Here is a 15,225-nt window from a genome sequence, read left to right on the forward strand (position 1 = left end):
AGAAAAAAAAAACATTTCTCAATCTTTTTTTTTTTTCTCTCTTGCTTTCGCCACACATGCACAGTTTGCAGAAGCGAATGTAGGTCATCTCTTGCTGAACAGGCGCATTCATTTCGTATTTCCTCGGAGTAGTGTAGCAAGAAAGTCTGGCCGTCGTTGACATGTGCATCGATTCTTTTCTTCCTCTTTTTGTTCGTCTAAAAACCAACAAGTTCTGCACTGTTATTCACTCTCCAATGAGTCAAAGTAACGTACCCAGCTGTTTTCGCAGAATCGTTGCACCGTTAAAATGAGTTTGGGAAAACATCTTCACAAGTAGTGGTTTGTAGCAGGGGGTAGTGAAAGGCGGGTCGCTCTGCGTTGAAATGTTTTCTTTCTAGCACGTTTTTCCTCATGCCCAAAGTTTCTCGAAAGACTAGTCTCGCTTGCGGAAAGGCCGAAAGAAAAAATTGCAAATGGCGCCACTTCAATCGTCGCAGAGCATCGTTGACGTGGACGCGTCGATCTCCACGAATCAAATTTAGGACTGGCTGCAACGAAGTGCTCCGTCATTGGCTGAAGCTCGCGGTAGTGTCGGTCCTGTGTTCCTTTTCGTGCACAATGCGGCTGCTTATGTTGAATGAGTCCTCACTTTAGTTTGCCGCGCCTGGCTTGTCCGGGAGAGCAAAGTCCGGTGCTGGTTCTGGAAAAGGAGAAAGCGTGTAAATGTAAATATGTGCGTGACAGTGTACATATATATCTATTATGCACGTGCGTTATATATATATATATATATAAATATAAATACTAAGAAGCCCATTTGATTATTGCCGTGGCCTTCTCCGACTGCGCTGGCAGTGAAGGTTTTTACGGAAGTGTGGGGCTGGTTGCGGCTGCATTTAAGTTTCCGTAATCTCTCTTTTTCCTGATGTGCGACCACCACACCATCATGGTTCTTATTTCGTTCACCTGGGTTTCACCTATTTCGAGAAAAAGTGTTGCGGGTCTGCTTGGAACACTGCGTAATTATTGGCTCGACGCCATCATAGTCTTTGTAGTGCCTTCAGCATGTGGTGTGGGGAGTAATAAGTGAGCCGGCATTGCCGGGTGAAGGGTGCATTGGCGAAGACGTATCTGGAACTGAAAAGGAAGCACACATAAGTCTAGTGAAGCTGTGATTTTAATTGCTGGCGGTCGCACGGTTGAGGTGCATTTTGAATTGTTGCCGCACAGTTGAGGTGCATTTCGAATTGCGGCGCTTTTCTTCTACGTTTGACACTCCGCCCGTCAACTGTGGTAGTTGAAGTGGGACCAGCGATGTAGACTGGGTCGGGTCGGGGATGAAGTCCTCGAGGAATTTTTCTTGTTTCTTTTTGCCAGCGCAGTCGCAGGGTCACCGTGCCCAAGCACTGGACTTTGGTTTTCTGTCTTGCCTTGTGCGTTGTCTCTATTTTGTTTTTTACGCTGTCAACTGTAATAGCTTCTTTTAGATGTTTTTCCGGGCTTCAGATATCCGTTGATAGAAATTGGTGAGAGTAGAGGTGCAGTCTCGTCGCTTGGTGGTTGTGTTTGTCGAGAAGCAAACGTGGGCCTGCGAAATTTTTACCCAGTCGTCCGCCTATCAGTTTAAATGCTCGATGCTCTTGCTGGCAGCGGAAAGGCAGTGATGTGATGAAAGGTGCGTTTTAAATGTACACGGCTGGTTGCCACTGTGCGGCCATGTAGTCTTCTTTTTAATGCTCCAAAATTTATGTGATTAAAAAGAATGTATATTTAACATGTAACTAGGATGTACAAAATTTCTTTTACAGTTAAATAATAACAATAATGACGTAAGATGCAGCGCTCCAACAACTCATTCTGTGTGTCCCTTTGGTTTTTGTGTTGATGGCTTCGAAGTGCTGCTGCAAAAGGCGACGGTCTTGGAAGTCTGGCGCACTAAAATCTGGCCGTGCTCTGCATTACACCGGCCATCGTAAGATTCTCGAAAATTAAATTTGTGCCAATTCAGGGGGAAAAAATCACTAAAAACGAAATTCTTACACCTTCTCAAAAATAAAGAAATTGTGATCAGTTCGAATTCTTGATTCAAAACTACCGAGCATCAACGAACAAATGTACATAAAAGAACACAGTCACGTAGACTGTGGGGGGGCTAAAAGTACATTGAGAAAATCTAGATTTCCTGCGTAGAACTTGCTGCATATTTGCAGCAGCATGTGCCTACGCATGATTTTCTTCAGCCCATCAAGGTCGTGGCCCACTGCGGGAGCACTTTTGGAGGAGGAGTTGGTTTGAACGCTGTTGCAATCTGAGTAAAAAAAAATGCAAAAAAGGGGAATAGTAATGGTGTATGTGGAAAGGGGTGCTTTTCTGAGGGAGTTGGTAAACCGAGCCAAAAAAAAAAAAGCACACGGGTGTGTTGAGAAGTGCGTAAAAGGGGAGGGAGGGAGGGTTGTTGCCTGGGGTTTAAACGAAACTATATATCCGAGGGGCCGTGGTTCCACCAAGGGGTTGTCAAGGGAACACAAGGTTTTTGCAGATCTCGCCTCGGGGCACTGTGTAAATAAATATTTCAATAGGGGGGGCCGGAGAAGCCGTGCGTTTCCCAGTCCCCACTTTGGAGTCTTTGGACTTTAAAAGTCCCCCCCCATGTGAATGAAAGAGGTCGAAAAATAAAAAAAATGAACTTTTTTTCGTTCGTGAAAAGACCTGTTGTGCCTGTCAATTCTTTCTGTGTTGTTTAACACAGTTCGACAAAGTTTTTCCAGTAAAAGATTGAGAGGTATAGAACCATTAGAGACATGGCATCCTCATTCGGAGACTCTACTCTTGCCATTTCTGTGTACTCTTGGCAAAAACGCCGAGCTGATGATAAATCGGGCATCCTTGCTGCCTATCCCAGCGAAAGCTGTAATGAGATCACAGGAGTTGCGCCTGGCGCCTTATCGACCACCGCGTTTGGCTGAGCCGCAGCAATTTGCAGCAGTAAGGCGTTGTAATAGTTTACACACTTTATGCAGGGAGCTCGAATCAGTCGAAACTGTTTCAGGTTTCGGTTAAGAGTTGAACGCGATAGCGCTGCCTTGTCCCTAGAGCGTACTTCAATACGTAGTCCTTGCTTCTTATTGTGCGATTTTGAAAAGTTTGAGATCTTGAGAAATTGCAGATTTGACAGCACAATCGACAAAGTTGAAACAATAGCGTCAGTGAAGCTTTCACATGTGGTTGCATTCTGTGTAATAGGTGGCATGCTTTAAACAAGGAGCGATTTTGTGCGCGAAACGTTTTGGAACTTTTTATGCACCCACTACGTGGTCCTAAGGGAGTACGAACAGTAACGTGTGTGCCTTTTCTTAAGGTAGGCCAGCTTTGAACCACAAAAGTGTTTATGATAACTACGTATGCTGATGCCTGATGGTAATGTACGCTTGTACCAGGCAATATTGCTACGATATTACATATTCATATTATATTGTGAAGCCTGTATACAGGATGCATGTTCAAAGCATGAATGTTATTTTCACTGCATTTCCAAACATGGGAAGTTATTTTGACTGTAGTACCTAGTAAACATGTGGCTGTGTGGCACAACTGCTGTTTTAGACCCCCAAAATTTTATTATTTTATTTGCATGTTTCTCAATTTTTCTATCACTGACAAGATGATTTTTGTTGCTCACAATGAGCGACATCGACGTTGGAGTTATTTCAAAGCGGCTGTTATTGTCCTCGCGTTAAAAGGCTTTAGAAACGTTAATCTTCCAGTTTTTGCAATGAATGTGCAGCGCAGGCCTGTTTTTTTTTTTTAGAATCTCTCTTGGTCTAAGTATGTTGCTGTATGAGATTGCTTTGGTGAAGGCAGTGGCGTTTAACAAAACGGATGTGAAAGGCTTCAGCAGAAATTTGAAAAGCAATTCTTTTTTTAAGAATCTTTTCTGCCAGCAGATAACTATTACTTGTAAGTTGAGTGTGTCATTTAGTTGGATTTGTGAATTAGCATGAATGGCTTACCATAATTAATTTACATTGTAATTATAGTTGGTTATTGTTAAATACACTATAGTTTATTACAACACTGCCACTTGCTTTAAATTTGGCTGCCAAAACCTTGGCATTACGTAAATGTTGTGAATCAATGGACCGTAAAGAAATAAATGAAGCACGTTCATCAGAAGTCCTCGAAGGTCCACTAAAGGTGTTCTGTAAAGGAGTTTTCAAAAAATGCAGAAACCAGGATAATGTATGAATTCTTGCATCTTGCACAAGGTTCGGTTGCTAAGGGAAATTCCCAGGTGCATGAAGAAAGGTGCCTCGAAGGCAATGTAGATAAGAAGGCCGCAGAAATCTTTCATTTCCCCCAGGAATTGGGATGAAGAGACTTCGCATTATGGCAAATTCTGTACAGAAAAATAATCAATGAGATTCCTTGCGCTACGAAAGCCTACGGCAAAGAAAATTATATAAATGTGCAGAGCAGTCTTTGCAAGAGTGGAAAATATTGCACATAGCAGCTTGGCACATTGGCCCAGTAGTTTTAACAGTTCACAGAGGCCTTTATTTGAAGCTACTTTCAAGTTTGCTAGTATTGCTATAGAAAACACTAAAGCTCAACTTGGAGAAAAATTTACTGAAAACACGAAGCAGACGTTTTGAAATCGTCTTGCTCATGTGTTGGCCCGGTAGGAATACCGGTACTTCAGCCCAATTTTTCAAAAATTGCCGTAGATGTGAACAATGCATACTTACATGTGAGAATTCATGACGTGAAGCAAGAATAACTCTCACAAACTAAGCCATATAAGATGTGGGACAGCTAATTTTTTTATCTACTGTGGTTTGCAAATTGTATATTAACCCTTCTTATAAACAATACTTGAAACAGTTTTGCTTGGGTGCACTTACAAAAGCTGTCATGTTTAAATATATTTGCAGCAGGATCAGTAGAAGAAGCAGATCTTGTTCCAACAAGGTAATCATGTCACCCAAATTCAGGGTATAACTCGACTGAACTGAAAAAAATACCTCTATACAGTTGAGCCTCGTTACATTCTAACAAATTATCAATTAAAGTGAACTAAATGAGAATTTTGGTTTGTTTTGCTTAATTATTACTTATTGGTATTTATTCCTGTAATAAAGAAACAAAATGCAAATGCCACTGCAATATCGTATGACAAAGAAATATTTTGTTGGGACGAGGCTCAAAACATTAAAGGTGGCATAAAAAACAAAATATTGAAAGAAAATTTACCACCACACTTCTAATTGTTTGAAACAGTCGTAAAAACTTTGATCACCCAACACAATCAAAAAAGGGCAGTTTGACTGGTTAACCACCATATGGTGGAAATGCCACTAGGAGACGGGTTAAGATTGCCTGTTTATAGTGTTTTTTTGAGACTAGAATGAGTTTTTTTTTTTCAGAAGTTTTTATGTGCCAGATTGAAAACGTTTCAAGTCGATCGTCATATTTGTTACAACGAATATCATATACACTCGCACCTCATTTTATCAAAGTTGCATTTTACAAGAAGATAAGTTTCGTTATATCCAAAAATTTGTTATAAAGGTGTATTCGCAACACTAGATATATTGCAAAACTATTCTTTTACTTTGTTATAACCGAAATTTTGTTATATCCGAGTTCATTACATAGTGGTGCGAGTGTACAACAAACTAATTTGTGGTCTAAATGCGGGGCCAGCAACGTGTGGCCCACGAGACAGCTGATATATGGCCCCAAACCCTTGAGAACGCACCCCCCAACCCTCCTTCCTTTGTCACTACCTATCTGAAGGCAGACATGGCAGTTTTCACCTCAAATACAGTTCTAGATGCAACCTATGTTTGGAAATCGCAACCTCGTGACACACGTGCTGAAAATTTCTATTACAATTTCGTACTTTTTTAATTTGCAGAATTTCTTTTTGAGTGTAATGCCCCCCTCCCCGATTTGCCGTGCAGCCCCAACAATGTCTCTGTAGACTTCGTGCAAATTTAGCCCTCTGCATCAAAATGTTGCCAACCAATGGTCTAAATGCTACTTCATTTCCGACTATATTGTTTTGTTTTTTTAATATTTAATAGCGAGTAAGGATGTTTCTTTACATTGAGCTGAAACTTTTTATACGACACAGCTACTGGACTGAAACTCACTTTCTCACTGAAACCCACTTTCTGGGGTTGCGTAAAGAAGATGACATTGTTTGTCATGTTCGGGGATGCTGCACGTACTTGTGCCGCCAGATTTTCATGACACGTACACGAGGGGTGAAACCTGGCGCTAGCGCCCGTATGCACTCCTGCTATGGCTTCTTAACGTTACCGACAGATGGCAAATGGATTTCCACCCCCTTGCAGCTCTTAGTGGTTTTCGTAACAAGGGGGGTAACTTTTGATACCAAGAATAATATCACTTTCCTTTGGCGAGTTCACTAAATAACATCCAAGATTTTTCGAAAAACTTTGTGGTGTAAAGTTTACGCACCAAGTGATCAATTACATTGGTGATATGCTGCAATCGGGCTATTGAAGAAGTACAAATTACGGTGTGTTCAAAATGTACACGCACCAACTGCAGTAGTCGTGAAATATTTTTGACAGAACGGGGATGTCTCTCATTGGGCTTGTGCCTTCTGTGCACCTCTGATCGAAAAGTAAACTACTTCTGTGGTATACTCGTTCACCTGAGGGAAAAAAAATGAAAGCTCTGCCCACAGGATTGCGGCGCACCTGCCCTTCACTTCTGAAATCAATAAGTTTTCTTGGCAGCACTGTCGCAGCTACAGAGCTGAAATGCACGCCTGCTACTGTGCCAAAATATAGTACTGCTGTTCACTAATATTTTTCTCACTTGCCACGCTGAAATAAGTACCGTTTTATTCGGCATGAGACACCAACACTCGCGGGGAGTCGTGGGTGAAATTCAGTTGCTGTTCACTTTGAAAGAATGCCTTCCTTTTCCGAGATGACGGCACCTTTCTTTAACGGCTGTTTTCCGAAGTAAACGCGGTGTCCGCAGGGTGTGGCCGCCGCCGAACTCTTTACTTCCTCTAGAAAAAATATACCTCGTATGACGCTGAAATGTAGACTGATCAAGATGTTGTTCCCATTCACATTTTTCATGGATATGTTTTTCTAAACTTGTTGGCGATGCGAGCGAACAGTACCGAAATAATTGATGGATACGTAAAGTTTAACGTCCCAAAACCACCATATAATTATGAGAGACGCTGTAGTGGAGGGCTCCGGAAATTTCGACCACCTGGGGCTCTTCAACGTGCACCCAAACCTGAGCACACGGGCCTACAACATTTCCGCCTCCATCAGAAATGTAGCCGCCACAGCCGGGATTCGATCCCGCGACCTGCGGATCAGCAGCCGGGTACCTTAGCCACTAGACCACCGCGGCGGGGCAGCAGTACCGAAATAAGCTACAAGCTGCCGTACTACTTGTGGAGCAACAGAAATGTGCAGAATCCCAACCCTTGTAGCACTTTTTTCGGCTAGTGTAAACAATGTGCATATTAGGAATTATGGGTTTGTCATTACAACTTGAAGCATTACAGAATCCCCAATGAAATTCACTAGGACATGCAAAGTTTTCAATGTGCAATTAGCTAGACGAATGTGTGAGTGTATGGGAAAAATTATCCGAAACACTTGCTAGACACCACAAAAATAAGCGAGGGATATTGGATGGAGCATATATGCAAACCATCGAGGGGGAGGGACATTGACGGCTGTGGGCAAAGTCGACATTTCTTCTTTGGTCGTAACTGACCGTAGCAACTCCAGGACCGATTGGTTCTGTGTGTCGTGATCATAAAGTGAGGAGGCTTGCATTGAGCATGCAACAAACGTGTTTATTTTTTTATTGTTCCCGGTGGCACATGTTGAACACAGAATCGCTTTGCGCTATCGGGTAGCGTCATACCTACATTGTTGCTCAAATGCCACTTGCCCTCGGCTTTTGATCAGTTGTGCACTGCAAGCTTTGGCGCCGAGGCAAATAGCTTGGCTGCTTTGTCACGTGGTGCGAAATTTCCCACACGATTCCAAGTGCTCCCGAAAAGAGATTCGTGCAAACAGTTTTTGTTTTCTCTCCAAGACATTGGCCTAAATTCAGTTTTGAAGTGTCTACATATAGACGTTCTCTTTCGTTTGTTTTTTCTTGCTAACTAAATCGAGGAGGCATTTAAGCAACACTCACAATCTGCCCATCTTGCAAACACGCCACGTGCGTTTATTAAGTTAACAGTTCTACATTTGTGAGCCAAGAGAGAAGACTACAGCTCGGTAGCAAAATTGATAGAATCTGCATGAACCCCAATCCTTGAAGCCAACAACAATTGTACGTCGACTTTCCCCTCTTTTTTTTTTTATTTCATGAAAAAGTGCTTATTCTAGCTTCCGACAGGAAACAACAGAGAAACAACAATTCTGCAAAGAATGCTCAAAGAGTGAACAGACATTAGACGCTTTCCAGCTGAAAACCGACACGAAACTGCCAGCAAAAAAATTTTTTCTGTACCCATCCAATTATAACACAGAATTGAACCAATACTGGTGCAATATTGCTTATATAAGTTACCTATATTTATGGTGATATCATATAGTAGTACATAGGTCTTATTGATTCGTCAACATCATTGCTCCAACAATGGTCCACCACGCTATGCTGTTTGGAAACTTTCCTTCATAACCCTTTCAGAAAAGATTCAACAATCTGCCACTCCAGAACATTCTACACCGTGCCTTGATAGGCACAGTAGATAACACTGGCACTCTGCTATCTCTGAATACGTCCTGCACCGACACCGGGCGTACGATGTACCCACTCAAGCGCTTTTAAACGCACTTGCTATAGTAACGTGTCGCAGGCAAGGAATGGTCTACAAGGGTGTGGTCTATTATAGGACATCGGCGTTGCATGCGTGACGGAATGTTTTTTTTTTTTTCGTCCATAGAAGACCGTATCACATAGATCGTAGAATCTCACAAACATCAACAGAAATCTGAGTTTGTCGCTTTCAAGTTCAACATGTAAGAAGGTGGAGACCGGGGCAACCAAATGTCGTTGCCAAAATTTGAAAGGAAGTCTTCATAAATGAAGTTTCTACACCATTAAGCAAGCTTTATCACATCTTTATACAAAATGCAAGACATATGAACAGAAACAAACCCTATCATAATGTTTTCTAATTTCTCATCACCTATTCCTACGAAACCAAATAACCACATAATGGCACCTGTTTCGAGGTTACAGATTAGCAACAATCACCAAAATAATTCTGGCATGCAAATTCACTAACGCCAGCATGTTGACAACTCTGAAGACAATGTGCAAATATAAAGCTGTGTCCCTAGTTAAAGAATTATTATAATACTGAACTGAACGACTATAAAAAAATTAATCGAACACCTGTATCTGTCATTCATAAATTTGTGGGACACCAGATATACAAGTAAGTTCGGTGTTTGCAAAAGGGGGAGGGGCTCGGGACAGAAGTCTAGAAGTGTATAGAAACATCATAACAAAATATATAAACAAAGCTCTGTCGTGTACATATACAAGTTGTAATTGTGCCTACCTAGAATACAACTCCGAAAGATCGCTAGCGGATTGTATAATACAACCAAATATATAGCTCTCGTCGGTCAAGCACGGCAGGTACTTTAGGCTAACGCCTGCTTTTACAGGAGAGGGAATTTATAGCGGTCGACGAAGAAATACGAGACAATCTGGGTGGGCGGTGGATGGCAGGGCGCACTTGGAGAGACGGCGGCCATTAGAATGGTTGGTGGTGGTTGTGGTGATGGCATGCATGGATGACACACGTCCACCGTAGCGCAATCGGTCAGACCCGAGAGTCGGGGGGGCATTGGCCTGCGGACTAGTCCGTCAGCCAACAGCAGAACCACGTCAGGCAGCAGGTACCGAGGCAGCACTTCGCCAGGTCGTCCATGCGGCTTGTCTCTTGGGTCTGCTCGCGGACGACACTGCGCAATCAAGGTTGATACAGTTTATGAACTACATCTCGTAGGGGCAGCTGCAACTTACAAGAGCACGTTGCTCACACACTTGAGAGGTTGTGCCATGTGTTTGAGCTGGTGGACCGAACTTGTCCCCCCCCCCCCCACAAACTCCAAAATTGTTTTTCGCTGACATAGAGAGCTGCAAAAAATAACCGTTTCAAGAAGGTGCCCTCCCTGAAGTCAAGAAGATGCACCTTCCAAACCCCCTTCCACCCCACCTGAAACAAATTTCTGGCAATGCGCCTGTGTTCTGGCAATAAACTGCCAGGGGTCCACATTTCAAAAACCAAAACATAATTATGAGATGCCTTAATGGAAGACTCCCATAATTTCGACCACTGGGGGTTTAATAACGCACCTAAATCTAAGCACACGGGTGTTTAGCATTTTCTCTTCATAAAAATGTGCCCACTGAAGCCAGAATTCGACCCCGCGACGTTTGGCTCAGCAGTCGGGAACCATAAGCACTATAGGCTATCATGGCAGGTTACATGTTCTAGGCCACGCACTATGCACCAGCACTGTCAAATGGCAATTGCTGCATATTACCAGCCGTTTGTCTTTAGTATCAGAAATGGCTATATGCTTTAATGGAGTACAGGTTTTCAAGGTGCTTCTGTATATCAAACTTTTGCAATGCTTCCACAATTCCACCTTTTGCAATGCTCCCGTATTTCAAACTCCTACAGTACCTCCGTAATTCAGACTTCCACAATGCATCCGTGTTTGGAACTTTCACAATGCAACCGTATATCAAACTTGTACGATGCTTCCGTATGTTGAACATTCGAGGTGCTTTGCGTTTTCAGATGCTTGTTTTTTTTTTTTTTTTTAAATCTTAAATACTGCCCTGAGGCCCCCTCTACATCTAGACTACATGAAATTATGGCTTTCTTTATAGCCTTCAGCTGAGCAAGGCTGTCACTTACACTGTGTTGCCCCCGGGGTAACCAGTTGCCCCGTAGTATCCCTGATTAGCACCTGGAGGTGGCGCAGGTTGTCCAGGGTAGTAGCCTCCAGGCATGGGCTGCTGTGTGGTGCCATTGTAGTAGCCGCCGGAGGGCACTGGCTGACCGCCTGACGGGTAGTACCCTGCTGGCGGCACGAGACCAGGCTGACCAGTGGGCACGTATGTTGACCCTTGCTTTACGTAACCCTACAGAGATAGACAGTACATGACACGCAATTGGAATGATGGTTTTTGCATGCAAAAACCACAATACAATTATGAAGCATGCTGTAAAGGGGGCTTCAGATGATGTTATTAGCAAATGGGTCTCATCAACAAGCACATAAATCAAACTGCGTGGGTGTTTTAGATTTCATCTCCAGTGAAACGCAGTAGCCATGACAAGGAACTGAACCTTCGAGCAAGGCTGTGAAATACTTTGGCCACTACTAAGCCACCCTGATCGAGCTGGAAGCAGGCTGAAGTAGAGCAGTAGCAGGAACTTCACACGCGAGATGGTTCGAGTCAGACAAAAGGGCCTTGCTTCTAAAGTATCAATGGCTTCATACACAATTGCCTAAAATATCTGCGACGTGCGAGGGGAGACAATAATGGATGCATGACGTCACTTCAGTTGGCCTCAGTCAGTCTAACATTGACGGATAATTATTTAAACTTCAGGCCTCCCAGGCTTCGGCAGGACGCCCTCAGGCAAGACTGCTTCACACCTGCAGCCTTGGGGCCTCATGTGGTGCTAGCTAATGCTCACAAGAATTAGGCATACGTAAATACTCAACAAAATGGACAAGAGAGTGCTCCCTGGCTCAATGAGTACAGCGTCAGATGCGTTATTCAAAGGCTGTGGGCAGGGGCGTAGGCAGAAATTTTCCTTGGAAGGGGGGTGGGGGGTGGAAGTGGGCACCTTTTGATTTGAAATGAGGGTTTTGCAGTCAAATGTTTATTTTTCGCACTGTATACTGTGGCGAAAAAAAAATTCGGGTGGCAGGGGAGGGCATCGACCTGCTGTGCCACCACCAGGCTATGCCACTGGTTGTGGGTTTGGATGCCACTAATAAATCGCCCTACTCGAGTTCGTCGACTTCAGTTTCTTTCAATTCAGGTATTACACAATCGTCTTGCTACAGTAAAAGAAAAAAGGGGTCCCCTATGCTTTTCTTGGCTTTCACGCGTTGTGGAAGCCTTCAGTGTCCGATTTAAGCCATGGCATTACCTGAGCAGCTGGGTTGAAGACTGTAGCCTGTGGTTGCTGTGGCTGAGATGGAGGTTGCTGTGGTGCCTGAGGTGTGGTTATCCATCCTGGCTGTGGGTATCCGTCGTTGCCCGCATGTGGGTTGTAAGGCGGTGGAGGATCATAGGGCATCTGGGGAAATGAAGGCTGCTGGGAAGGAAAGGGGGCCTGGTGGGGGTAAGGGACTTGGGGTGCGGACATCTGCAAGAGAGTTGAAAGAGCACAAGATCACCACATGCAGGTAGCAGTTTTCAAATAGGGCACGGAGCAAGGGCACAATCAGCCACAAAAACTTCATGTATTGCAACCTTCGTGGAATAATTCTCACAATGCTTGAATACCTGGCAGTGCACCTAAAGTTTCAGCAGTATGGTAGCCTTTGCAACTTACGTATGATTGATTTGAGTTAGATGCATCACCCCTTGGAAATTTGAATTTTCCACAAGACTTGTGTACTGCAGCACTAACGTGGGTAACACTACATCATTACAAATTGTACAACGTTCAACTCGTAAACAACAAACATCAACCTTGCCGGCAAACCAAAAGCCCCTGACCTGATGCTTGACTGTCAGAGATGCCATCTCTATTTGAGCATGCCATAGAGTTTGGAAAGAGAAGCATGAATGTACAGTGCTTATTTCTGAGAATGAAAACACAATGTTGACATGTTCTTACTTGAGTCACACTTCCACAACCAACCTGCACACTATATTTTTGGTTCACATCGTTCAGTGCCAGTATGGGTAATATGTGCACAGCAATATTTTGAGAAGAGTAAATGTTTGCATACCCTAGAGCTCATGTTATCTAACATTAGATTCTCATCTTGTAAGCCTTAACTTTATGCCTGTGAACCTGGTATTTCCAGGTCACGGACAAAATAGCATTATCAGTGTGACAGCAGTTGACGACAAAAATGCAAGGAATGGTTATTTGGGGCTGGTCATTATATATGTCACAAAGGCATAAACATTTATGCCTTTTGAAATTCGCATTTGCTACACGTGACTTTTATACCCATAATGCACTGCAATCGTGCTGCTTTACACTATAAATGCTCAGAAGTGCATGTCATTACTGGCAGAGGAACCTTCCACCACTTACTCCTACTGTAATATCCAATGTGAGAATTTTCACGATACTGTGCGTCTTAATTACAGCTTATTTCTCAGGTGACACCACAAGAGCATCATAACGAGTTCTATCGCTGCATACTTCATTTGACATAAGCACTTAGGTTGTGCACATAATTCCCAAGTACTCTACACACAGCCCCAGTCGATAACACAGTATCCCATGGGAAGTACACCGCTTAACGGTGTCACTTTTCTACAATGTAAACGGAGTGACTTATATACTCCTATATACACCATAAATAAAGCTTAACACCTTCAAGTGTAATTCGAAGTGCGCGCCTTTTTCTTTTCTTTCGACGCTCCGAATCCGAAACCTTCAGAACATGAACGGCATATGCGTTATCAGTGTGACGTCACATTCTAGGCAGAAAGACGGCGTGTGCAGAGTTTGGGGACAAGATAAGCCCCCAAAGAATGTAAATCGCTTGAGTGGTGAGAGTTAACCTACACCCTAAAGGGTGTCACGATAGTGCGACAGCTTTGACACCCTTTTGTGGTCACCCTTTCCAATTTTTCCACGGAATGCAACTGGCTTTTCAGCTAATAAGGTTAAATCAGCGAAATGAACAGGAGCGCAAGAAAACAATGCAGGGCGACAACGTACAGCAATCACGCGAACGCGTGTGCCACAAACTAACATCTGGCAGCAAAGGTTACTGCGAAAATTCACAATGTTTGCAGGCCACTGCCACTGCGGGACACGTCGAATGAGGATGCCATACGAGTCAGAGCCAACTCAGATTAGTAAACATAATCTGCGAAGGCAAGCTTCGCAACAGCGAGCTCCACACAGAAACGTCGAGTAAATACAATTAATTTCACGCAGCATTACACGGTTTCGTAGCGGAGTTGTTACACTACGTATAAGCGCATTTCGCGGCGCTTAAATTCCGCAATCACGTGCCTGTCATCCCGAGTTTCTGAATACCTGGCAAATGCCGCCGTCGCTATGTCTCGTAGATTCTGCAGGCCTGTAAGTCGGATGCTCTCATCTACTCTACGAAAGAAACTAGCTCGGAATGGTCCGTTCCATCGTCGAAATCGGGCTGTTGACAGGAGCTAAGCTTTTTTTTATTAGTACGCGATAAGAAGCCTCCGATAACAAACCCCTCCGCTCTACGATGTTGCTTCGTAAAAAACATATTTCAACCCTTTAAAATACGAGTTGAAGATGCATGACGCTAAGGAACAAGAGACACGTACTTCAACTGGTGCGCCGATGAAAGGTTTTCCCAGTTTCGAAGTCCCGCACAGGCAAGCTAAAACACGAAAGGAAATCTACCCAGATTTGCGCAATGCTACAACTGCGAAACACATACAGCTGCAACCTACGGTTCGGTCGAGACAGCTGATCGCCGGCTCGGGCTGACGCGAAAAGCGGTATACCCGTTAGAACGTATCGATTCGAAGGAACAATGACGCGCACTAGCGAAGATTATAACGCTGCGAACGAACGTAGCGCTAGCCGTCGGACGTCACTTGGCACCCATGAAAGTTTCACTCACGGTTCGACGTCCAGCCTTATCACTTGTCACTGGTCGCTTCACAGCGAAGGCGCGAGCTATTTAAAGAGGTCACGGGCACTAATCGCGGCGTAGCGCAGTCAGCGTCGCTGACCGCTACAGCTACATGGATTGATCGCTTGCAGATACGCGGAAAAAAGGGGGAACGATGTCTAGCAACGGCATGCGGGTGCGCACCCGCTCGCAACACTGCGCTCACAGCTGAAGAGGAAGTAGAGAACTGCGGCGCTTACTTTTTCGGGGTGTGACGGCTCCAGGATTGAACCCGATGCCGAACAACGCGATCGCTATGTAAACTAGACCTTGGATCCTAAAGCCCAAGAAGCATGAAGATCACTGCGTAGCC

General features: G+C 43.9%; 1 protein-coding gene across 1 annotated transcript; it reads right to left on the reverse strand.

Annotated features, from left to right (window-relative positions):
• Positions 1–9,494: 9,494 nt before the first annotated feature.
• Positions 9,495–14,578, reverse strand: LOC119180365 (uncharacterized). Its single transcript, XM_075868754.1, has 4 exons — positions 14,560–14,578; positions 12,200–12,418; positions 10,949–11,175; positions 9,495–9,983 (listed from the first exon to the last, which is right to left on the reverse strand). Exons 2-4 carry the CDS (start codon positions 12,416–12,418, stop codon positions 9,878–9,880), a joined length of 552 nt encoding a protein of 183 aa, XP_075724869.1. The 5' UTR covers positions 14,560–14,578; the 3' UTR covers positions 9,495–9,877.
• Between the last annotated feature and the right edge of the window lie 647 nt (positions 14,579–15,225).

Source organism: Rhipicephalus microplus, chromosome 7 (assembly GCF_043290135.1).
Source record: "Rhipicephalus microplus isolate Deutch F79 chromosome 7, USDA_Rmic, whole genome shotgun sequence".
Taxonomy (NCBI): domain Eukaryota; kingdom Metazoa; phylum Arthropoda; class Arachnida; order Ixodida; family Ixodidae; genus Rhipicephalus; species Rhipicephalus microplus.

Excerpts from the sequence above, each read along its gene's own strand:
- LOC119180365 (XM_075868754.1), bottom strand. The coding sequence starts at position 12,418 with ATGTCCGCACCCCAAGTCCCTTACCCCCACCAGGCCCCCTTTCCTTCC. Across the intron at positions 11,176-12,199 it reads TCTTCAACCCAGCTGCTCAG|GGTTACGTAAAGCAAGGGTC; the intron begins GTAATGCCATGG and ends CTATCTCTGTAG. Across the intron at positions 9,984-10,948 it reads TACCCCGGGGGCAACACAGT|TGTCGTCCGCGAGCAGACCC; the intron begins GTAAGTGACAGC and ends TTGATTGCGCAG.